The 25,157-nt window shown below is 42.8% G+C and overlaps 1 protein-coding gene across 6 annotated transcripts in view; it reads left to right on the forward strand.

Annotated features, from left to right (window-relative positions):
- The window catches only part of RNF216 (ring finger protein 216), a 159,989-nt gene that overhangs the window by 49,589 nt on the left and 85,243 nt on the right, over positions 1 to 25,157 (forward strand). For 5 of the 6 annotated variants that reach the window (XM_012455571.2, XM_012455572.2, XM_012455573.2 and 2 more), the window contains exons 9-13: positions 3,693 to 3,832; positions 9,273 to 9,323; positions 11,297 to 11,434; positions 14,605 to 14,753; positions 15,608 to 15,686. In XM_012455571.2, coding sequence (XP_012310994.1) covers positions 3,693 to 3,832; positions 9,273 to 9,323; positions 11,297 to 11,434; positions 14,605 to 14,753; positions 15,608 to 15,686 — 557 coding nt within the window. Of the gene's footprint in view, positions 1 to 3,692; positions 3,833 to 9,272; positions 9,324 to 11,296; positions 11,435 to 14,604; positions 14,754 to 15,607; positions 15,687 to 18,262; positions 20,094 to 25,157 lie in introns of those variants that run through there. The other variant, XM_064376468.1, reaches the window with a different exon arrangement.

The following is a 25,157-nucleotide window of genomic DNA, read 5'->3' on the forward strand; positions in this document are numbered from 1 at the left end:
TTAGAAAATTCATGTGTGGGAAGGTATTTGGGTATGCTGTTAAGCTTGGGGAAAAAAACTGGTCTTGAAGGCTTGATGATAATTGGCTGTATTATTAGGTAAAAACTACCTGGACTTGTGAATGAGGGCTTACTGCAGAGGGTCACTTACGTACCTGAGAGAATGGCTAATAGCCACGTTTCTCCAAAATTCTATCATTCTTATTGATGAAATCACTGCTGAAAACCCTTTTGAAGAGGTTACTTCAGGTCTAATCCCCAAAAATTTAAACTTGTTGAGTTTTATAACAGATTTTATCTGAGTTGCTTGTACCCAGTAAAGGAGTTTACTAAAACTTTTTCTAGAGATCATGCCATAAACAGGAACATTTCCCTTTCCTTTTCTCTTGTGTTTCTGTTACATGTGTACTTAATTACTGCACTTGATGTCAGGTATGACTAAGTGGAAACTTGGGTAACTATATAAAGTTGAAAAGAATTTGAATTTACTATCAACTCTTCAGTAGCTAAAAGAAAATCCCTTAGGCTTTGACTCCTGAGGTTGCTAAGCCAATCTGTGTAGCAGTGCTCTGCTAACATGACATTCTCCCTGGCCTGTGGCAGAATGTAGAACTAGGGACAGTGTGCAGGTGGGTTTTCATTCAGCCAAATTTACCCAGAGGTCACAACAGGCATCCTTGTGCGTAGCCATACAGCATTTGTGTCTGACTTCAGTGGTGGAGAAAGTACTACTTTGCAAGATAGTTTACTCCCTTGTTGGTCAACTCTATCTTTTAGACAGTTCTTCCTTTATATTAAGTCAGTATATACTTTCCTCAAATGTCCTGCCATGGTTGTGGTTCTTGCCTTCCACCACTGTACAGTGGTGGAATCTGAAGAGACAGATTCTGGCTGTTGCCCCTTTGTCAGCCTGACTGCCCTTCTCCCCTTCCCTGTGTGCCCTTTGCTAGCTTATCAGGATCTTTTTGAAAGTTGGGGTGTAGAAGACAGGACATCATATTCCACATGAGATCTGCTCACATTCAGCCTTGGTCTTTTCACCCACATTGCTGTCAAGTCATACACCTCTAGGTCTTGCTGCATCTCACATTTTTCCCTGTAAACTTCATTTTACTTGGTTCAGTCCCTTGTTTTAGGAATAGCACTTTAATTCAGATGCTGATTCTTAAACTGTACTTACCAGATAATCTTTTTTTTGAGACTGAGTTTCACTCTTGTTGCCCAGGCTGGAGTACAATGGTGCGATCTTGGCTCACTGTAACCTTCGCCTCCCAGGTTCAAGCAATTCTCCTGCCTTAGCCTCATGAGTAGCTGGGATTACAGGCATGTTCCACCTTGCCTGGCTAATTTTGTATTTTTAGCAGAGACAGGGTTTCTCCATGTTGGTCAGGCTTGTCTTGAACACCCAACCTCAGGTCATCCGCCCGCCTCAGCCTCCCAAAGTGCTGGGATTACGGGCATGAGCCACTGCGCCCTGCCATTATCAGATAATCTTTAAGGACCTTGGAAGTATGATATAGAAAATATACTTGATTTATATTAGTAGTTTAATGTTTATGACTCTTTTTTAACAGCTTTTATAAGGACATGGGCTAAGAATCCCTCATCTGTTCCAGGAATCCCATTTTTCTCCTTTTCAGTTTGTTTTCTTTCTAAGCACTGCTCTTTGGGCTATAATTGCTTGACTCAAGAGTGAAACAGTTCTCCCTACTCTGTCCTTTTTATGATCACGCAGAAAAATGCATTAGAGGGAATTTTGTAGACTTAATAGCATTTATTTTAAAAAGAAAGGACTGAAAATAACTCTTACTACTTGAACATGATGAACTACAAAAAGAACTGAGTAAAGACGAAAAACATAATAGAAGGTGAAAAAATTTTTAATTTATGGCATTGATAATTATAGTAATTAACATTTATTGAGTACTTAATATATACCAGGCACTTTTCTAAGTGCTTTAATGGATTAACTTATGTTTCATATAGCCTTATGAGATGTATGTGCCATTATTATCATTTTACAGAAAAAACTGAAGCACAGAGAGGTTAAGTAACTTGCAAGATGTTTCATAGCAAGTAGCTGACCTGGGAACCTGACTTCAAAGCTTACTCTCTAAACATATGCGTTTCTATTCTCATAATACCAAAAACGGTGGGGTTTTTGGCTTTGTTTTTGTTTTTGTTTTTTTGCGGGGGGTGGACAGAGTCTTGTTCCTGTCGTCCAGGCTGAAGTGCAGTGGTGTGATCTCGGCTCACTGTAACCTTCATCTCCGGGCTCAAGTGATTTTCCCACCTTAGCCTCCCGAGTTGCTGGGATTACAGGTGTGTGCCACCATGCCTGGCTAATTTTTGTATTTTTAGTAGAGATGGGGTTTCACCATGTTAGACAGGCTGGTCTTGAACTCCTGACCTCAGGTAATCCACCTGCCTCGGCCTCCCAAAGTACTAGATTACAGGCATGAGCCACTGTGCCAGGACTCAAAAAGTGGTTTTCTGAAGAAAAAGTTTAAATTAAACTAGTGAGAATGAGCAAGAGAAAAGGAGAATCAAAATAAAATGTATTGGGAACCAGAAGGTAAATGTTAACATCAAGAGATGACCAATAAATTCAAAATCTGGATGAGACAAAGTTTTCTAGTAAAACATAAATTGGCCAGGCAGTATGGCTCACTCCTATAATCCCAGCACTTTGGGAGGCCTCAAGGCTGGTGGATCACTTGAGCTCAGGACTTCCAAGACCAGCCTGGACAACATGGCAAAATCCCATCTCTACAAAAGAAAAATTAGCTGGGCTTGGTGGCACCTGCCTGTATAGTCCGAGTTCCTCAGGAGGCTGAGGTGGGAGGATCGCTTGAGTCCAAGGGTTGAGGCTGCAATGAACTATGAATGTGCCACTGCACTCCAGCCTGAGCAACAGAGCAAGACTCTGTCTCAAAAAAAAAAAATCTTAAATTACCAAATCAGCAAAAGAAATACAAAACCTGAAGAGATCAATTACATATCGGTTATTTGTCATTCTGCTATCTTTTATTCTCATGTTATAATATATTGTGGTGAATATAGCCTCTATTCCTTCATCCCCTTATATATTTGAATGCTTTCAAAATAAAAATCATTGAAAAACATTCAGCACATTTGCACCCATCAAAATGGCTAAAATTAAAAACTGATGATAGGTGTTGGTAAGGACATGGAGAGACTGGAACTCACATGCATTGCTGATAGAGGAAGGGTGTAAACAGGTACAACGGAAAACTGGCATTATTTTCTAAAGCTGAAAGTCAGCCTATCCCATGATCTAGCAATTCCCAGCTACATTGTGGACATACATTCACCAACAAATAGCTATAAGCAGCACTATTCAGATTAACCCAAAACAATAAACCCATGTCCTCAGTAGCGAAATAGATAATAAATTGTGGTATTTTCACATAGTGCACTTCTGACAAGTAGGAGATGCCTTCCAATTGGAGCATAAACAGAGGGAAAAAACCAGAAAGATCAAAGAATGGGTGATAGGTTGGCAAATGGTATGAAGCTCAGTTTTTCCAAATGATAGAATGTGATACAGAAATCATGAAACATACCACCAGAGAGAAGGTGGAGGATGAGGCCCGGGAAAATGGACATGGCTGGCCCAGATTCCTAACACACACTTGTCTGCATGCTTTTGCATTGTCATATATCTTCTAGGTGACATAAAAATAGAAAAGAGGATGTTCTTTCTGGAAAATAAGCGGCGGCATTGTAGGTCCTATGACCGGCGTGCTCTCCTTCCAGCTGTGCAACAAGAGCAGGAGTTCTATGAGCAGAAAATCAAAGAGATGGCAGAGGTAGGAAGATGTGCTCTGGTCTTGGGATGTGTTTCTGGGATTCTAGTTTGCTCTCAGGGTTTAGTTAGTACAAAACTGTCTTTTAAGATTTCCCTTTTCTTTAGAGAATGATTAACTTGGCTATATAACAACATTTTTAAAATTAAAAAAAAACTGGGTTTTGTCATAATACTTATGTTTGTGGTTTCATAAATCAGATTTATGTTAGAAAATGGAAAATTTTAATTGGAGCTTTGCGTATCTCTTTCACCTCCTCCCTCAACCTCTAATGGAGAAAAACCAGAAAGAGATTCCATTTCTCTCTTAAATTTTTCTAAATAAAGGATCAAATGTGCAAGTCAGCTGGAATGTATATATTCGTTGTTTAATAAGTATCTTCTAGACCAGTGGCTCTCAAAGTGTGACCCAGAGATCCCTGGGTTTCCCAAGACTCTCTTGGAGGTCTGGGAGGTCAAACCTCTCGTAACTATGCAAGACGTTACAGTGACCCTTAAACAACATGAGGAGTGCTATTCCCCTATGCAGTTCAAAGTCTGCATATATTGTTTGACTGCCCCAAAACTTAACTTTGAACAGCCTACTGTTGACAGGAAGCGTTACCCATATAACAGTCAATGAACGTGTTTGGTATGTTTTTGTATTACAGGCTGTATTCTTACAATAAGGTAAGCTAGAGAAAAAAATGTTATTAAGAAAATGATAAGGAAAATATACTTACTATTCATTAAATGGAAGAGTGGATCAGCATGAGAAGGTCTTTATCCTCATGGTCTTCACGTTGAGTAGGCTGAGGAGGAGGGGTGTGTTGGTTTTGCTGTCTCAGGGTGGCAGAAGCAAAAGAAAATCAGCACATAAGTGGGTCCCCGTAGTTCACACCTGTGTTCATCAAGGGAAAACTGTATTTGCTTTTTCACCGTATTGAATTTGTACCAGCAGAACAAAAGCAGTGTTGCCTTGATGTGTATCAGTCCAGTGGCACAGAGCCATCCTCATAATCATTGTTTTCTTCACCACCATGCTCTTACATTTTTAAGACATACCAGTTTCACCTAAAAATATCTTTGATAGGCCAGGCAGGGTAGCTCACACCTGTAATCCCAGGCGTGCTTTGGGAGACCGAGGAGGGCAGATCACGAGGTCAGGAGTTTAAGACCAGCTTGGCCAACGTGGTGAAACCCCATTTCTACCAAAAATACAAAAACATTAGGTGGACACCTGTAATCCCAGCTACTCAGGAGGCTGAGGCACAAGAATTGCTGAACTCAGGAGGCAAAGGTTGCAGTGAGCCGTGATCAGGCCATTGCAGTCCAGCGAGGGTGGCCGAGCAAGACTCCGTCTCAGGGGGGAAAAAAGTCTTTGATAAAGCAGTAAAAATTATTTTACCAAATTTTGACCTTTGAAAACATCTTTTTAATATTCTATGTATTAAAATGAAATGCTTCTGCCACATCCCAGCATATGAAGCTTGTCTTATATCCAAGTATGAGGAAAGCGCTTGTGCAACTGAGCCACAAAGCAGCTGCATTGGCCACTTTTTACTTAGAAAAAAGTGACTGACAGAAAAACTATGATTATTTAAAAATTAGGTATTTGGCAGGCATTTTCTCAAAAATGAAGTGATCATTTTTGACAAATTCTAGATTTTTAAGCAGAAATTAGAATTTTTTTATTATTTTCATTCATCTGTTACAGAATCACATTCATTAATATCACTAATCTTATCAGATAAGTATTTAAAGAATTGGCAAATTGATGGATGTATTTTAATTGATTGTAGTCATTTATTTTTGGTGATGTTCACATTGTCCCATCTCTGGCCAGTGGCTACCCCTTCACGTTAGTCTCTCTTTACCTGACCCCAGTAGTCTCTGACGACATCCTTGCTTTTGGGCACAGCAAGGTGACCTAGTTTCAACTTCTACTTTCTCTGACCTGGACTCAACAATTTCTCCAAAATGTCTTCTTTGCTTTTTTTTTCTTTTCTTTTTTGACAGAGGATCCCCATGTGTCACCCAGGCTGGAGTGCAGTGATGAAATCATAGCTTATTGCCTCAACCTCCTGGGTTCAAGCAATCCTTCCACCTCAGCCTCCCAAGTAGCTGGGACTACAGATGTGTGCCACCACACCTGGCTGACTTTTTTTGTATTTTTTTTGTAGAGCCTGGGTTTCCCCATGTTGTCCAGGCTGATCTTGAACTTCTGGCCTCAAGCTGTCTTCAGCCTCAGCCTCCAAAGTGTTGGGGTTACAGGCATGCACCACCATGCCCTGCCAACTTTATTTTCTTTTCTCTATGCTAAAAATCTTGGTTCTTAATAACATGAATAACATTCTTGTCAGATTATATCTGAGAATACAAAATTAAAATATTTTAAAGTCACTTGAAGTAAGTCTTGGTGCTTATGCCATTAACTTGATAAACAAGTTTCTGGCCAGGCACGGTGGCTCACACATATAATCCCAGCACCTTGGGAGGCCAAGGCAGGTGATCACTTGAGACCAGGAGTTCAAGATTAGCCTAGCCAACATGGCAAAACTCCATCTCTACTAAAAATGCAAAAATTAACAGAGCATAGTGGCACACACTTACAATCCCAGTTACATGGGAGGCTGAGGCAGGAGAATCACTTGAACCTGGAAGTTCAAGGTTGCAGTGAGCCAAAATCATGCCACTGCATTCCAGCCTGGGCAACAGAGCGAGACTGTCTCAAAACAAAGGGTGGTGGGGCTGGGCACAATGGCACATGCCTGTAATCCCAGTACTCCCGGGTGTGGTGGCTCACACCTGTAATCCCAGTACTTTGGGAGGCCAAGGTGGGCCTCACCTGAGGTCAGGAGTTCGAGACTAGCCTGACCAACATGGAGAAACCCTGCCTCTACTAAAAATACAAAATTAGCCAGCTGTGGTGGCACATGCCTGTAATCCCAGCTATTCGGGGTGCTGAGGCAGGAGATTCGCTTGAACTCATGAGGCGGAGGTTGTGGTGAGCCAAGATCATGCCGTTGCACTCCAGCCTGGGTAACAACAGCAAAACTCTGTCTCAAAAAAAAAAAAAAAAAATCCCAGCACTTTGAGAGGCTGAGGTGGGTGGATCATGAGGTTAGGAGTTCAAGACCAGCCTGGCCAATATGGTGAAACCCTGTCTCTACTAAAAATACAAAAATTAGCTGAGTGTGGAGGCACGAGTCTATAGTCCCAGCTGCTCGGGAGTTTGAGGCAGGAGAATCGCTTGAACTTGGGAAGCAGAAGTTCTAGTGAGCCAAGATTGCACCACTGCACTCCAGCCTGGGGGCGACAGAGTGAGACGCCATCTCAAAAAAAAAAAAAAAAAGGGTTTTCATGTTTCAGTTTATTTTGAACTTTTAGAGAATTTTTTTTTTTTTTGAGACGGAGTCTTGCTCTGTCACCAGGCTGGAGCACAGTGGCGCAGTCTCAGCTCACTGCAACCTCCATCTCTCCATCTCCCAGGTTCAAGCAATTCTTCCGCCTCAGCCTCCTGAGTAGCTGGGACTACAGGCGCATGCCAAATGCCTGGCTAATTTTTTTTGTATTTTTAGTAGAGACAGGGTTTCACCATGTTGGCCAGGATGGTCTCAACCTCTTGACCTCGAGATCCACCCGCCTCGGCCTCCCAATGTGCTGCGATTACAGGCGTGAGCCACTGTGCCTGGCTGAGAATTGGTTTTTTTAACCTAATTTTGTAAAAATTTTAGTTCTGAAATCCAAACTATAAAACAAGGAATATTCAGAAAAACCTACATTCTGTTTTATCCCTTTCTTCCACTTTCCTTTTTTGTTTGTTTGTTTGGGGTTTTTATGTTTTTGAGATGGAGTCTTGCTCTGTCACCTAGGCTGGAGTGCAGTGGCAGGATCTCAGATCTCGGCCCACTGCAACCTCTGACTCTCGTGTTCAAGCAATTCTCCTGCCTCAGCCTCATGAGTAGCTGGGATTACAGGCATGTGCCACCATGCCTGGCTAATTTTCGTATTTTTAGTAGAGATGGGGTTTCTCCATGTTGACCAGGCTGGTCTCGAACTTCTGACCTCAAGTGATCTCCTACCTTGGCCTCCCAAAGTGCTGGGATTACAGGCATGAGCCACTGCACCTGGCCCTTTACTTTGTTTATATATAACCATTATCGTTAGTCTCTGGTTTATCTTTCCTTATTTTATGTGAAAGCAAATATGTATATGTATTTTTATATACCTGTCTTTCTTACCCAGTTAGTAGCAGACTTTGCCAGCCATGGTAGCTTACACCTGTAGTCCCAGCTACTCGGGAAGCTGAGGTGGGAGGATCTCTTGAGCCTGGAAGGTTGAGGCTGCAGCGAGCCAAGATCGCACCACTGCACTCCAGCCTGGGTGACAGAGTGAGATCCTGTTCCATAAATAAATTAATTTAGTTTAATCCCAAATGGTGACAGACTCTTCTGCAACTGCATTTTTCATTTAACTATGCATCCTGGCAATTACTCTACAGCAATTAATAGATATTTTTCTCTTTCCTATTTGAAACTGACTGGTATACTTTTTTATGTAATACCACAGTTTATTCAGTCATTCCCCTAATGATGGACTTTTAGGGTTGTTCCGAGGTTTTCAATATTATAAATAGTGCCATGATAAATAAATTTGTGCATACATCATTTCCTGTTTCTGCCCGGGTGCATCTTAGGGCTAGACTCTTGGAAGTGGCATTGATGACTCTTCCAGCTTCTGGCCAGTGTGGTTGTCCTGCTTTGCATTCTCACCAGTAATGAGTGACGGTGCCCACTGCCACACAGTCTTGCCAAAGAAGTCTGTTGTGAAACTTAGTTTTTTGTTTTGTTTTGTTTTGTTTTGTTTTTTGAGAGAGTTTCAGTCTTGGTGTCCAGGCTGGAGTACAGTGGTGCAATCTCGGCTCACTGCAGCCTCTGCCTCCCAGGTTCAAGCTCTCCTGCCTCAGCCTCCCGAGTAGCTGGGATTACAGGCACATCCCACCATGCCCACCTAATTTTGTATTTTTTGTAGAGTTGGGGTTTCTCCATGTTAGTCAGGCTGGTCTTAAACTACTAATCTCAGGTGATCCACCCACCACAGCCTCTTGCTTGCCTCAGCCTCCTTGGTGCTGGAATTACAGGTGTGAGCCACACGCCCGGCCAAACTTAGTTTTTACCTGTTCAGTTTGTTGTTTGTTGATTCCATTCTTTGCTATTCAGAGTGTTTTATGTCTCAGCCTTTTCCCTTACTTATTCTACAGTTTCATACTTAAGAAAAATTGTTTTATATTTTCTAGCTCTCTGAGCCACTTAAAATTTATTCTCAGGTGACTTTCTGAACTGCTAATCTATATATATAATTGAAGAGATGACAGCACTGGAGTTATGTTTATGGAAATAAATACTAAATAGTGTCATCTTTACTAAATTTGTGTCTGAATGTGTGCTTTATTTGTTTTTCAGCATGAAGACTTTTTGCTTGCCCTGCAGATGAATGAAGAACAGTATCAAAAGGTAGTTTGAAATCTCACCTTGTTTATTCTGGGCATTTTCATGGGCTGTTTTCTCTTACCACGTTCTGTCAGCGTTTTTGATGGCAATTTTGTTTTTGGATAGCCTCCTGATTTGCTGAGTTTGCAGTTCTGCCAAGTTATAGTCAGATACGTGATCTAATATAGTCACTCTTACACCACACCAAATCGGAATTGAAGGAAGTTAATAGATGTTCCTGTTAAAAATCATTACCTGACATTCATCAGATAGCCTCATAAAGGAAAGTTGATAACTTAGGTATCATTTAGAGTTAAAAGAAAGAGATATGTCTAACCTCAGGGCAAGATGGATTTCTGTATGGAGTCTCGCTCTGTCACCCAGGCTGAGGTGCAGTGGCACAGTCTTGGCTCACTGCAACCTCCGCCTTCTGGGTTCAAGTGATTCCCCTGTCTCAGCCTCCCAAATAGCTGGGACTACAGGCATGCGCCACCATGCCCAGCTAATTTTTGTATTTTTAGTAGATTCGAGGTTTCACTATGTTGGCCAGGCTCATCTCAAACTCCTGACCTCAGGTGATCCACCTGCCTCAGCCTCCCAAAGTTACGGGATTACAGACATGAGTCACTGCATCCAGTCAGTGATGTTTTCTAATGTGGTATAAGAATTGGTTGGTGGGTGGGCACCATGGCTCATGTCTGTAATCTCGGCACTTTGGAAAGGCCAACATGGGAGGATTGCTTGAGCCCAGGAATTCAAAACCAACCGGGTCAACATAGCAACACCTCATTTCTAATAAAAAGTTAAAATAAATAAATAAAAGAATGGAGCCAGGCATGGTGGCTCATGCCTGTAATCTGAGCACTTTGGGCAGCTGAGGCGGACAAATCACGAGATCAGGAGTTTGAAAACAGCCTGGCTAACATGGAGAAACCCTGTCTGTATTAAAATACAAAAATTAGCCGGGCATAGTGGCGGGCACCTGTAATCCCAGCTACTAGGGAGGCTGAAACAGGAGAATCGGTTAAACCCGAGAGGCAGAGGTTACAGTGAGCCGAGAAACGCGCCTCTGCACTCCAGCCCAGGGGAACAGAGTGAGACTCCATCTCAAAAAAAAAAAGAAAGGAAAGAAAAAAAATGAGTTGGTGATTGGATCAGTTGCTATACTTAATAAAAGGAGTCAGTAGCCTCGTGCATTACTTGACGTTGCTACTTTAGTTAGCTTCAGTAATCCCTTAAAATAAAGCGCAGACTTAGATACGACCCCTTCACACTCCTTATGACAAGAACAAAATTCAACTTTTGAAAGCTTTTTGGATAACATCTTTTATGCTCCTTATTCTTATTCTTCCTTTTTTTTTTTTTTTGAGACAGAGTTTCGCTCTTGTTACCCAGGCTGGAGTGCAATGGCACGATCTCGGCTCACCGCAACCTCTGCCTCCTGGGTTCAGGCAATTCTCCTGCCTCAGCCTCCTGGGTAGCTGGGATTACAGGCACGCGCCACCATGCCTAGCCAGTTTTTTGTATTTTTAGTAGAGACGGGGTTTCTGCATGTTGACCAGGATGGTCTCGATCTCTTGACCTTGTGATCCACCAGCCTCGGCCTCCCAAAGTGCTGGGATTACAGGCGTGAGCCACCGCGCCCGGCTATTCTTCCTTTTTATAATCACATTCGCATCTGAGTACAGATGTTGTAGTTCTCTTTGCACCATGGAATTGAATATGATAACTTTATACAAAGAATTACTCTGAAGAATACCCAAAAAAAAACCCCATAAAAACCTTTCTATCTTTAGGTATGGATTAATATTGTGCTAGTATCTTGAGCTAGATTTATAAGGCACGTAACAGCATATCATTATTTTATGGCCCCTAAAATGTATTGCTTTTTACCTCAGAATTCGTGCGGGAGATGGGAGAGAGGTGAGGATGGGAGACAAGGTTCCCTCTCTGCTTGAGTGCAGGACATTTCATGAATGTTTCTTGACTGCTTGCAGGACGGCCAGCTAATTGAGTGCCGCTGCTGCTATGGGGAATTTCCATTTGAGGAGCTGACTCAGTGTGCAGATGCTCACTTGTTCTGCAAAGAGTGTCTCATCAGATATGCCCAAGAGGCAGTCTTTGGATCTGGAAAGGTAAGAACTGTGTAATATGTCCTATGTATATAGGACATATTCCTGGACTCTGAGGAGACTATGTTGATAGATAAGTATAAGTACCTCTTTCAGGGTAAGGTGGAATTCTGCTGGTACACTTATGTGTGCATTACCTGATTTGCGTGATGATGTTGGTTCTCTAAGCACAGCAGCTTTCTGAAATGGTAGAATTCTTCCATGCCCCCATGCCTAGCCCAAAAGGAGCACCTATTTCACTCATCTTCTTATTCATAATCAAAGTGAAGGTTAACTCAAAAAGAGAGAACCTTGCAGCCTATTGGGTTAAATATATATTAAATTAACATAACTTTATACAAGATCATATTTTTCTCTCCAAAGTCAGTTTCTCTGGACACCAGCATAACAAACAGAGTGTGGCAGTTTTACATTGTTTTATACCACTAAGTTTATGGTATTTTGTTCCAGCAGCTATAGAAAACCAACACAGTGATTAGGAAGATGACTTTTTTTGGGAGGCTGAGGCAGGTGGATCACTTGAGTTCAGGAGTTCAAGGTCAGCCTGGCCAACATGCAAAACCTTGTTTTTACTAAGAATACAAAAATTAGCCAGGCAAGGTGTTGTACACCTATAATCCCAGCTTCTTAGGAGGTTGAGGCACAAGAATCACTTGAACCCGGGAGGCAGAGACTGCAGTGAGCCAAGATGGCACCACTGTATTCCAGCCTGGGTGACAGAGAGAGACTCTGTCTCCAAAAGAAAAAAAAAAGAAGATGGCCTTTTGGTGCAGTGGCTTACACCTGTAATCCCAGCACTTTGGGAGGCCAAGGAGGGCAGATCACTTGAGCCCAGGAGTTTCAGACCAGCCTAGGCAACACGCCGAAACCCCATCTCTACAAAAAAATACAAAAATTACCTGGGCGTGGTGGCATGCACATCTGTAGTGTAGCTACTCAGGAGGCTGAGGTGGGAGCCACTACATTCCAACCTGGGCAACAGAGTTAAGACCCCATCTCAAAAAGCTGAGGGCTTTTTAAAATCCCCAACCATACATAAGACACATCGACATCTGTCTGGCTAGGGGTATGCTGAGAACTTGCTATAAAATGCTTATCTTAGGTCTAATCATGCGACAAATCAAATTGAGAGACAGTCTACAAACTTACTGGCCAGTACTTTTCAAAAGTCTCAGAGCTGTAAAAGACCAAGAAATACTGAGAAACTCAGATTAGAAGAGACTAGGGAGACATGATAACTAGATGACTTGTGGGATCCTGGGCCAGACGAAAAGACATTAGTGGAAAGACTGGTCTCATTAATGGTATGAGGCCACTGTCAACTTCCTGGTTTTGACATAAGATGTTAACATTAGGGGCCAGGAGCGGTGGCTCACGCCTGTAATCCCAGCACTTTGGAAGGCTAAGGCGGGCGGATCACGAGGTCAGCAGTTTGAGACCAGCCTGACCAACCTGGTGAAACCCCATCTCTGTTAAATATACAAAAATTAGCCAGGTGTGATGGCAGGCGCCTGTAATCCCAGCTACTGAGGAGGCAGGAGAATTGCTTGAACCCGGGAAGCGTAAGTTGGAGTGAGCTGGATTGCACCACTGCACTCCAGCCTGGGTGATAAAGCAAGACTACGTCTAGGAGGAAAAAAAGAAAAGAAAAGATGTTAACATTAGGGTAGGCTAGATGAGGAGGATACAGGAACTCTGTACTATTTTTGTGACTTTTTATAAGTTTAACATTATTTCAAAATAAAGTTTTTGGCTGAACACGGTGACTCACGCCTGTAGTCCCAGCACTTTGGGAGGCCGAGGTGAGTAGATCACAGGGTCAGGAGTTCAAGACTAGCCTGGCCAAGTTGGTGAAACCCCATATTAAGTAAAAATACATAAATTAGCCTGGAACAGTGGCACACACCTGTAGTTCCAGCTAGTCGGGAGGCTGAGGCAGGAGAATTGCTTGAACCTGGGAGGGAGAGGTTGCGGTGAGCTGAGACCATGCCACTGCACTCCAACCTGGGTGACAGGGCAGGACTCAGTCTCAAAAAGTTAAAGTTTTTGTTTTTTCAAAGAGCATGACCTTTGGAGTCAAATAGCATGTGTTGGACCATGCCCACCGTGACCATACCAGCTCTGTGATCTTTAGCAAATTAAATTCCTTGTGCCTGTTTCTTCCTCTGAAAAATGGAAATAATCATAGCATTGTTTTGAAAACTAAATGAGGTGATGAATTTAAAGAACTTATTGTTTGACACATGGTAAATGCTTCATTTTAACTAGTTATTTTTCACTGTTGTCTTTTTCAATTTGTTTTATTTGGTGTCTGTCTTTCGTGGGAAGCATTCCTTATGTCTGACACTTTTTATTCGTGTTAAAGAGCTGTTTGAAAGCTGTGTGAGTAATGGGGCTTATAAACCAGTGAGTTTGACTCTAGGTGCCTAGGAGCCAGATAGCTTTTATGTTATGAACCTGAATGACCCTTCAGTCTCTTCCCCGTGGTAGTTCAGTCTGCCTCCTGCATAGTGGGTATGGGCCTGTTTTCCAACATTCTGGAACTAAGTGGGAGGAAGGAGCTGGAGAATTACCTGTTCATTTTGCAGACTTCATTTCAGGCTCTGACTTCGGGCCACCCTTCAGCTCTGCTTTCCTCTATGACTGGTTCCCAGGCCAGAGCCTCGTGGTCCAATTGTTCAGGAAATGTTCTTCCTTTCTCTCAGAGTCTGCCAATTCCTCCTGAAGCGGGTAGGAACTAGAGGTTCCACCCATCTTCCTGTTGTCAGTTTATTACTTTGAGTCTCCACTCCTCCCACCACTCAGCTCTACCTTCCAGAGGGTCTCCAGCTTTCTAATATCTGTAGAGGGGAACAACTTCTCCCCAGCATCTCCTTTTTAGACCCTAAGCTGTGGACTTCTCTGTCTGGTCTGCTAAGTCATTTACCCTTCCTCCACTTTCCATCTTTGTGGATTGGGATTTGGGCTGGTAGAGGTCATCTAGTGATACCAAAGATGTACTGGATTTTTGTTTCATGGTTTCCTTGATTTAAGTGTGATTTCTTAGAGAAGAGCAGGCAAAGATATCTTTGCTCTGCTTGCTCTCTCAGGATCTGTGTTTTTAACCACTGATGCTTTTTATTTTTCTATAAATGGCATTGATTTTTTTTCTTTGCCTGTTCACCTTATTCTAGTCGGAGCTCAGCTGCATGGAAGGCAGCTGCACATGTTCGTTTCCAACCAGTGAGCTGGAGAAGGTGCTCCCCCAGACCATCCTGTATAAGTACTATGAGCGAAAAGCTGAGGAGGAGGTTGCAGCAGCCTACGCTGACGAGCTCGTCAGGTTGGTTCTCAGGCAGTGTGCCATCTGCCAACCCTTCCCCATTGTGAAAACTACCTGGGCACTTGCATCAGACGATGAGAATTGTGTGTGTCTTCCAGGTTTCTTGGCATTTCTTTCTGAGAAATAAGATTATCAGTAATATTTTTTTAATGTTTTACACCTCAAAACCATTGAGTAACCAGTAATTCTATAAATGGAAAAATCTGCAGCTCAAACTTTTTTTTTTTTGAGATGGAGTCTCACTCTGTTGCCCAGTCTGGAGTGCAGTGGTATGATCTCAGCTTGCTACAACCTCTGCCTCCTAGGTGCAGACTCATGCCTCAGCCTCCCATAGCCTGGATTACAGGCATGCACCACCACGTCCAGCTAATTTTGTATTTTTAGTAGAGATGGTTTCACCATGTTGGCCAGGCTGGTCTCAAACCCCTGACCTTGATCCACCCACCTCGGCCTTCCTAAGTGCTGGGACTGCAGATGTTAGCCACCATACCTGGCCTGCAGCTCAAACTTCTGTCTACATATCTCGGCACCCCCTAATCTTCTGGCCCATAGATACAATCATGGTGCCCTGGGCTAGAGGGAAATTTGTATATGCAAGGAGTTCTCATTAATGTTGGGACTTGTTTATTGAGTGGTTTGTACTGAGTTAGGACCTTGAGTGGTGCTTATGTTTCCTGATAAAAACCAGCACAAAGAAGAGGCTCAATCTGTGTTTTAAGGAAAACTAAGGAGTATAAAAGGGATGTGAATGTCCGGCTCAAAACTCACATCTTCATATGAACAGCCATTTGGAGCTGGAACCAAATCAGGCTTTAATGTTTGAAGTAATGTCACTTGTGCTGTTCTGACTCTAGGTGCCCCTCCTGTAGCTTTCCTGCTCTGTTGGACAGTGATGTGAAGAGGTTCAGCTGTCCTAATCCTCGCTGCCGAAAGGTAGGGAGGCAAATTTTTTTCTAGATGTATATTGAATTATGGTATTATGGGCTGCCCTGATGACCCAAATATCTGCTGTTTATCTGACTGCTGATGTATAAGAAGGATTTGAGTGCTTCCCTTTTCATAAGCAAATGAAGATGGGTCCTTTGTAAGTAACAGTTGACATGGTTACTGAGATGATGGGAGCTACTCGTGGCTCTGGATTCCTGTTTCATGTCATCTTCTTATAAGGACAGATGCTATAATGTAAAGTGGAGTGTTTAGTTTTTTTCCCCACCATGTCAACATTTTTCTTGCTCTTTTTGCTACCTGTGCTCAAATACCCCGCTCCCCCAACCCCCCCGCCCCACACACACACACCCCTTTTGCCATTTTCAATGTCCAAGCAACACTTCTTTGATTAAAGAACTGGGCATCATAGTGGCATCTCCATCACATCTGGTAGGTTATTTATTTGACTGTTTCTTCTCATAAGAACTGACTATATCAGGTAAGAACAGAGCTATCTAGGCATATTACTGTTACAGGTCTTTCTTCCCTTTAACTTGCCTCCCACTCTGTGAACTAAGAGTGTCTTAAAATTTGTCAGATATTTAGAAGCCACTTAGAGTTTTTAGTGAATATTAACATCCACCTAGACAAATGTGTTTTAAGCCATTTTTCTAAAATTACATGATTAGAGTTGAACAATGCAATAGCTTTGCCTTGGGGAGAGTAAAAAAATTAACGTAGAGATTAGAAAAGGAAGAAGAAACTAGACTAATAGATCAAAACTTTCTTTTTTTCAGCATCAATATTTCTAGCCATTTTGTATGTTCACACCCCAGGCTGTTGATATAACAGTTACCCCAACAGTCACTGGTACCTTACAACTCTAAGAAAGCAGAATGCTAGGCTGTCCCTTGTATGCTTCCAGTGGGTCAGGTACTGGACTGCCTGGGGAGGTGATGCCAGTGCTAAGACACAACAGATAGGGGGGAAGTTGCCAAAGGATGGAAAGGGTAGAGGTGGAGTGGAGATGGAGAAATGTTCTCGGCCCCAGGAGTGGCAGCAGCATGGATGCTTACTGGTACTAGTAGTGTCAAGGAGGCTTATAAGCTGAGTAGGGTCAGGCTCATGCAGAGCCTTGAGCACTCTCTTCTGAGGTGGGGAGAGGTAAAATATCAGGAGAGTCTACTTGGCTATCGAGTAGTCCAGGTGAGAAATGTACAGTACTGCATGGCTGCTTAGGTCTTGATGAGTTGCTTAGAAGGAGCTGGGAACTACATTTCCTGGTAAGGTTTTAAATAAGATGGCAGGTATTTGGACAAGTGAAAGTGCTTATGTACAATTAGGAAGGTCAAAGAAGAGAAGAGACCATTATTCTCTGAAGACTTTTTTTTTTTTTTTTTTTTTTCCTGAAACAGGGTGTCACTCTGTCTCCCACTGGAGTATAGTGGCACAATATCAGCTCACTGCAACCTCCACCTCCTGGGTTCAAGTAATTCTCCTGCCTCAGCCTTCCAAGTAGCTGGGATCAAAGGCATGTGCCACCATACCTAGCTAATTTTTATATTTTTAGTAGAGACAAGGTTTCACCATGTTGGCCAGGCTGGTCCTGAACTCCTTACCTCAAATGATCTGCCCACCTCAGCCTCCCAAAGTGCTAGGATTACAGGCATGAGCCACCATGCCTGGCCTGAAGACATTTAAAAGCAGCCTGCATTCCTTGCCCGGTGGCTCACGCCTATAATCCTAGCACTTTAAGAGGCTGAGGCAGGAGGATCTCTTGAGACTAGGAGTTCAAGACCAGTCTGAGCAACATAGTGAGACTCTTTATCTCTACAAAAAAAATGTTTTAACTCAGCTGGGCATGGCGGTGTGTGCCCATAGTCCTAGCTACCTAAGAGACTGAGGCAGGAGAATCACTCAAGCCCAAGAGGTTGAGGTTACAGTGAGCCATGATTGTGCCACTGCACTCCAGCCTGGGTGACTGAGTAAGACCCTGTCGTTAAAAGAAAAGATTAAAAATAAAAGCCTGAGGGCACACATGAGTCTGGAATGTTATAACACTCATCTAGTGAGTGTTATAAGAGCGTCAGCTTGGGGTGTTGGTGGGAGCTTGCGAGGGGTCCTTAGGATCCCAAATACGAACACCACACATATCGTCATTTCTGTCTGTGGGAGGAATATACATGCCCTGCTGAACTTGGAGGTGGCCATGTAGCTTCTTTTGGCCCATGAAACATGTGACTAAGTAGGTCACTTGCAAAAAAAGCCATAAAGGCATGTGGTGGGGAGTAATGTCAAGATGACAGACCCTCCTTTTCCCATAGAAATACCAGTTCAACAACAGTGTAAGGACCATTTCTCTCTGTGGGAAATTTAGAAACCAGTTGCATCAAAGGCTGGAGAATTTGTGATGCTGGCTCTCCTGAGTTCCTCCCCCTGGCACAGCACCATATATATGATTGGGAGGAAACTCCCAACTCCTGGCATCTCCCTGGGAAGGGAAAAGAAGACTGGAACTTACATCTCATATTCCGACCTTTCAGGAGGGTACTCAAGGAACTGGTTTCTGTCTTGTCTCACAGGAAAGGGCACCAGTTGGAGGCCACTGAGGACAAATGGGATGGTGGAACTAGTACGTACTAACTCTTCATTGCCCTCTCCCAGCTCAGCGCAGAACGAGCGGAAGAAAATTCCTATCTCTCTGCTTCTCTCAGGAGGGAAGGAGTTGGAGCGTGAGTCCAGCATTCTAGGTTTTCTGGAGCCCGCCCAAGACTCTGGTTTCTGTCTCACTTGATGGAGCAGTGCTGGGACCTGGTATGGTCTAAGTCCCTGGGGGCTGCTGAGAACAAGAGAAAGCTCGACGGCTTGTACTGCTCCAGAGGACCCCATGGTACAGTAGGCAGAGTCCAGTGCACCTCGAAAGCTGCTTCTTGGGTCCAGAGGAAGGGAAGAGTAGAGCATGTGTCCAGCTTTTAGGCTTCTCAAGGGGCTGCCTGAGGGACTGGCTTCTGTCTCACCCAATTCAGTGCTGGCAGAACCCAACCTACTCTAGATGTCTGGGAGCTGCTGAGGCCAAAACAACAAAACAAAAGCCTGAGCACTTACATTAGTTTATAGTTTAGCAAAATCTTCTTGCACAAAGCCTATTTTAGAATAAAGTATGAGTATCTCATGTAATTTATTGAATACTGTACTGAAAGTGAAAAAGAGAATGTATGGGTGCTTGAATTACAGTTTCTACTGAATGTGTATCACTTTCACACCACAGTAAACTCAAAAAGTATAAGTTAAAGCATTGTAAGTTGGATACCATCTGTATGTGCACCCAACATCAGTACACCCAAATATGTGAAGCAAATACTGATATCTGAAGGGGAAAATACCAACACAAAAATAGTAAGAGATTACAATACCTCATTTTCAATCATTGTTAACACCACCAGACAGTTTAGTAAGGAAACTGCTGACTTGAACAACACTATAGGCCTAACACATACAAAACATTCTAGCCAATAGGAACAGAAAACGCTTTTTCTCCTCTAGTGCACATGGAACATTTTCAGGATAGAGAATATTAAATTATAATAGAAGTCCTAACAAATTTAAGATCAAAATCATATTAAGTATCTTTTCTAGCCACAAGGGAATGAACTTAGAAATCACAAACAGCAAGAAAATTCACAAAATAAGAGAATAAAGAATACTCTGTTCGGGCATGGTGGCTCCTGCCTGGAATCCCAGCACTTTGGGAGGCCAAGGCGGGCAGATCACCTGAGGTCAGGAGTTCCAGACCAGCCTGGCCAACATGGGGAAACTCTGTCTCTACTAAAAATACAAAAATTAGCTGGGTCTGGTTGTGTATGCCTGTAATCCCAGCTACTTGGGAGGCTGAGGCAGGAGAATCACTTGAACCCAGGAAGCAGAGATTGCAGTGAGCCGAGATTGTGCCACTACACTCCAGCCTGGGCAACACAGTGCGACTCTCTCAAATACATAGATACACACAAACACACACACACACACACACACACACAAGTGAGACTGTCTCAAAAACACACACACTGAAAAGTTTTTTTCACTAAGATCAGGAACAAGGCAAGGATACCCACTTTCACCACTTGGGTGCTACATAACACTGGAAGCTCTAGCTAGAGCAATTTGACAGGAAAAAGCAAAAGCATCCGTATCCATGAGTTTCACAGATAACATGATCTTACACACAAAAACAATTGTTAGAACTAATAAATTCAGCAAAGGTACAGGATACAAAATCTGCGTATAAAAGCGAGTTGGATTTCTATACACTAGCAAACACTCCAAAAAAGAGAAATTTAGAAAATTCAGTTTCTAGTACATCTAAAAAAGAAAACTTAGAAACAGCCAAGGAGTGGAGAAAGACTTACACACGGAAAATTACAAAAAATTGCTGAAAAAATTAAGATATAAATAAATGGAAAGATATCCCTAAAATGCATATGGAACCACAAAGGATCCCAAATAGCCTAGACAATCTTGAGAAAGAAGATCAAAGCTGGAGGCCTCACGCTTCCTGACTTCAAAACATACTACAAAGCTACAGTAATGGAAACAGGCAGATATGTAGACCAATGGAGCATAATACAGTCCTCAAAAATAAATCCACACATTTATGATCAGCTGATCTTCAACAAGGGTGCAAAGAATGCACACTAGCAGAAAAGGTAGTCTCTGATTAATGGTGCTTGGTAAACCAAATACCCACATGCAAAAAAATGAAATTAGACCCTCATACCATATCTTATACCATAACACAAAAATCAGCTCTTTAAATGGATTAAAGACTAAGACTTAAGTGTAAGACCTGAAACTATGAAAACTAGAAGAAAACATAGGTGGAAAGCTTCATGACATCGGTCTTGGCAATGGTTTCCTGAGTATGATACCAAAAACAAGGTGACAAAAGCAAAAAATAGGCAAGTGAGACTACTAAGACGCTTTCAGCCAAGAAACCATCAACCAAGTGAAAAGACAGCCTGTGGAAAGGAATTGAAATCCTTTGAGAAAGGATCTCAGCATGTTCCCGTGTTCTTTGCAGCAGCGTTCACAGTAGCCACAAGATGGAAACAACTTACGTGTTTGTCAACAGATGAATGGTTAAAATATGGTATACTATGCAGCCTTTGAAAAGAAGGAAATCCTGGCACATACTACAACACAGATGAACCTTGAGGACATTGTGCTCAATGCAATTAGCCAGTTACAGAAGGACAAATTCTACACGATTCCACTTAAACACAAGATCTAAAGCAATCAGACTCATAGAAGCACAAAGTATATATGGGTGCCAAAGGCTGGATGAAGGCAAAGTTGGAAGTCACCTGCAGTAGGGAGTTTCGGTCATGCAAGATGAAGTTGTTTAGAGACCAGCTGTACAACAGTTTGCTAATAGTTAATGACACTGTACACCTAAAAATGTGTTAATTGGGTGGATTTTGTGTTATATGTTTTTACCACAATTTTTTTTAAAGGGCATATAGTTTGTTTTCTTTTCCCTCTGCCAAGAGGGATGTGCAACATGAATGAGAACAGTCTCTTTGAGCTACTGAGGTTTGAGTTTGTTTCAGCAGCATAACCTAGCATATCTTGATGGATAAAGCTCATAAGGACCATAACTGACCATGGGGGTGTAGAACAGGAACAGATTTGAGAGGTAGAGAGTTAGAAGGTGATGCACTGCATGTGAAAGTGGGGAGAAGGCCAGAGGACTCACAGGCTTGTATTGTGTGGGCCACTATGTAGTTGATGATGCTGTCTACAAAATTGGAAATGGAATCAAAAAGATTCAGAAGAGAAGATTATTTTTATTTTGGACATGTTGAGCTTTTAGAGGAGACAGCCAGAGTGTACATGTTTTCACAATGCCTGGCACTTAGTAAGATCAGTGACCCTAGATCAGTGACTAGGGTCAGTAATACAGGGAGAGATCTAGGCTGGAAAAAGATTTTGGAGTCTGAAATGAGCAGCAAAAGGAGGAAAGAGATGGAGGGCAAGGTGCCCATCAGGGAGATTATTAGCTTAGAAATGCTGGGCCACTAAGTTCAAAGTATGTCTTTTCATTTATTCACATCTTTTTATGCCCCTGAGCAACATTTTGCAGTGAAGAGAGTGTGTCTTATGATTACATGATCGATTACAGTATGTTTCAGAACTTGACTTTGACCTACAGATAATAGCATTCACATTTTCGTTTCTAATGTAAGGTAAGGGTTGTAGGTGTTTGGCGCATCATGGAAAATAAAGTGAAAACTGTTAACCGCATGGGGACCTGAGGCAGAGAGTGACAGCCTGGTGGAGCTGGCTCAGTGACCCATCAGTGGAATGAGAGAAATCCCCACCTTGTCCTTTGGATGGCAAAGGAGAGCTTACGCCTAAACGTTCTGTCCTTATTTGAGAGTAGTGGAATGAGTTGCCACTAGGTGGCACTGACGCTCCATGAGGAAAGGGTTTTCTCGGGTTTCAAAAGTATATGTCAGCAAAACACTGTTTTGTAAGCAGAATAGACACAGTTCTTTCAGGCTCAGTACTAAAGCAAACCACTACATGCATTTAGATTTTAACATCTAAAATGTCCATGTTAGTAGCACATATGCATATGCTTTTACCTTTCTGAGTTGTGCGAGTTTTCCTTACGCCATTCTTTCTAGCAAGATGGCTATAAAGCAGTCGCTAATCCTTGAGGATTCCCAATGTTTAAGAAAGGAGCCACTAATTTTGACCCGTGTGAGACTAAGGACACCTGCTTTCTCATTGCAGCGTCTTCGCCAGTAATAGAAATTCCAGTTGGCTTTTCAGGAACTTGTAGCTCTGAAATGAGGTATTTATATTAATGCGCTATCTGGAGGAGGACTTGAATGCCTGGAATCATTCCCCTGGAATCCCTGAAGAACAAGACACTATATCTTTGATGAAATGGAGAGAGTCTTTGTTTCATTGATGTGATGGAATGCTTTTGTCAAGGCTCTCAGCTCCCTTGTGTGTTCTCAGATAAAGAATTCATTAGTTTGTTTTCAGTATGCTGCTTTTAGGAATGAATTGGGTGTATTTGGTGTGGAACTGAGGAGTGTTACATAAAAGAAGATTTGAAAGTGATGCTTCTGGAATATTTGTTCTTAGGGTCAGAAGTTTCACTGTTGCGTCTTTTCTGCCTTGCTACAGCCATAACTTTGCTTTATAAACGCAGAGGTATGTAAGCCAAGCTTTCCAGAAACTTAGCGCCACGAGGTGGAGGTTTAGTCACACTGACAAAGCAAGTGCTAAGGATGAGAGACCATCAGGTGGTGAGAGTTTAATCAGAGTAACTGAAGAGCAGCGTCTGGTGTAGTCTTTTCATAGAAACTGCAAATGTGTGTGTGATTGTGTAACCACTCATCTTTTCCCAATGTCACTTGTATTTATTTTATTTATCCTTTCTCACCTGCCAGCTCTCTACCCTGCTTATCTTTTTCTGCCCTTTCCAGGCCCCATCCTATTCTTTGTAGCATTTGTTGTTATTAACTTTGCAGCCATGAAATACAACCAAAATTCACATCTGCAGTGAACCAGTTTGTTGGTTAAAAAACAGGCATCTGCAGCCGCCTACAGTAGCTGCATGGCTGCGTGAAGAGAATGTAAATGAGCATGGATCAGCTATCAGTGCCAGGGCCGCTCCAGCTGTGATGGCGGGTGGTTGGCACTTACTAGCAGCAATCTAATTTGGGGCCCAGCCAGTCAGCTGACTACTGTGCTGAGCACAGACCTTCACATTTATCTAGAGATGAATGAAGCTTGGGCCACTTGTTCCTACTATCAGGGAAGACCTTTATTCAGGAAGTAGCGTTGACAAGAACCAAATGTCTGGGTAACAAAAAGATTTTTAAGCCCACAAAGAGGATTCATTTACTGGAGTGGAAGTCCATGCTGCATAATGTGAGTCAAATGTGAAGGAGGGTGGTGTGAGAATTCCTCATCGTGGAATGTGACCCGCCCTTGCTCCTCCGAGGTGAGTCACTTCCTTCAGAGCCCAGCATGGGTCCCTCTGAAGAGCTTCAGATTCAGGCCACAGAAGGATGCTCTCTTATGGGTATATCTTATAGGATGCCTGGCAGAGCTCTCAGCTCACATTGGTCCCCACAACAGCCCTACAAAGTAAACACTAGCTTAAAAGTCAGGTAACGGTAAATGGCAGAGCCAGGAACCCAAAGGGAAACCTCCCTGCCCCAAAGCAGCCTCAGAGTGGGTCGCAGACACCATCCCTGTGAGCCCCCTTCTGTCAAGCACTGAGCAGGGCTGGCATCACAGCAAGGAGGCTTCAGGATTTTAACTCTGCTTGTGTCTGAGTATTTTTGTCAGTTTTCACTTTTTAAAATTCCTCATTGTGAACAGCATAGTGAATCTGTTCATTACAGGTTTCTTTATCCTGGGAAGATTTTGGTTAATGGAGGCTTCAGGATTTTTTTTTTTTTTTTTTTTTTTGAGGTGGAGTCTTGTTCTGTCACCCAGGCTGGTGTGCAGTGGCACAATTGCAGCTCATTGCAATCTCTGCCTCCCAGGTTCAAGCTATTCTCCTCCCTCAGCCTCCTGACTAGCTCGGACTACAGGCATGCCACCATGCCTGGCCAATTTTTGTATTAGTAGAGACAGGGTTTCACCATATTGGCCAGGCTGGTCTTGAACTTCTGACCTCATGATCTGCCTGCCTTGGCTTCCCAAAGTGCTGGGATTACAGGTGTGAGCCACTGTGCCCAGCCAGAGGCTTCAGGATTTTAACTGTGCTTGTGTCTCAGTTTGTCAGTTTTCAGTTTTTAAAATGTCTCACTGTAAACAGCATAGTGAATCTGTTCATCACAGACTTCTTGATCCTGGGAAGATTTTGGTTAATTACACATATAAGCACATCCTCTTCCCTTATCTGCTATTGAAGCACAGTAAACACAGGGTAGCTGTGTTTGTGTGAATTACTAAAAAAAAATAATAAAAGGCAAATGTTGCTTGCCTCTCTTCCCACCCTGCCATCCCATTAAGAGTCAAATACCATGCTTGCTGTTGTTTCAGTGATTATTCAGAAGGAGAGAGCTGACAACCCAAAATAGGGAAAGGTAAAAATACATATGCATTAAGCTGAAACACCAGTATGATTAAACATTTTGTGTTTGTTTCTGCTTGGTCCTACAGAAATAGTTCTCTCCCTTGTATTTCAGCTCCTTTATACCTCATGTTAAACGCTGATGGTAGAAGCACCTGCTTCTCCCCTTGGCCTACCTTGGAGGAGCCTGGGGGCTCTGAGCGGACATAGGCCATGCGGCCATCCCTACTCCTTCTGTAGGGCTGCTGCAGCCCCTCAGGTTTCTCCCCCCAAAACTCACAGAGGCAACCACTGACCCCCCCGGCAGGTGGTAGAGCCCACACCCACCTGCATTTCAGAACCAAGGAAGTTTAGAGTCAATGTGGGCTCTGAGGACC

Source organism: Aotus nancymaae, unplaced genomic scaffold (genome assembly GCF_030222135.1).
Source record: "Aotus nancymaae isolate 86718 unplaced genomic scaffold, 86718_ANA_hifiasm-v0.15.2.pri h1tg000015l_0, whole genome shotgun sequence".
Taxonomy (NCBI): domain Eukaryota; kingdom Metazoa; phylum Chordata; class Mammalia; order Primates; family Aotidae; genus Aotus; species Aotus nancymaae.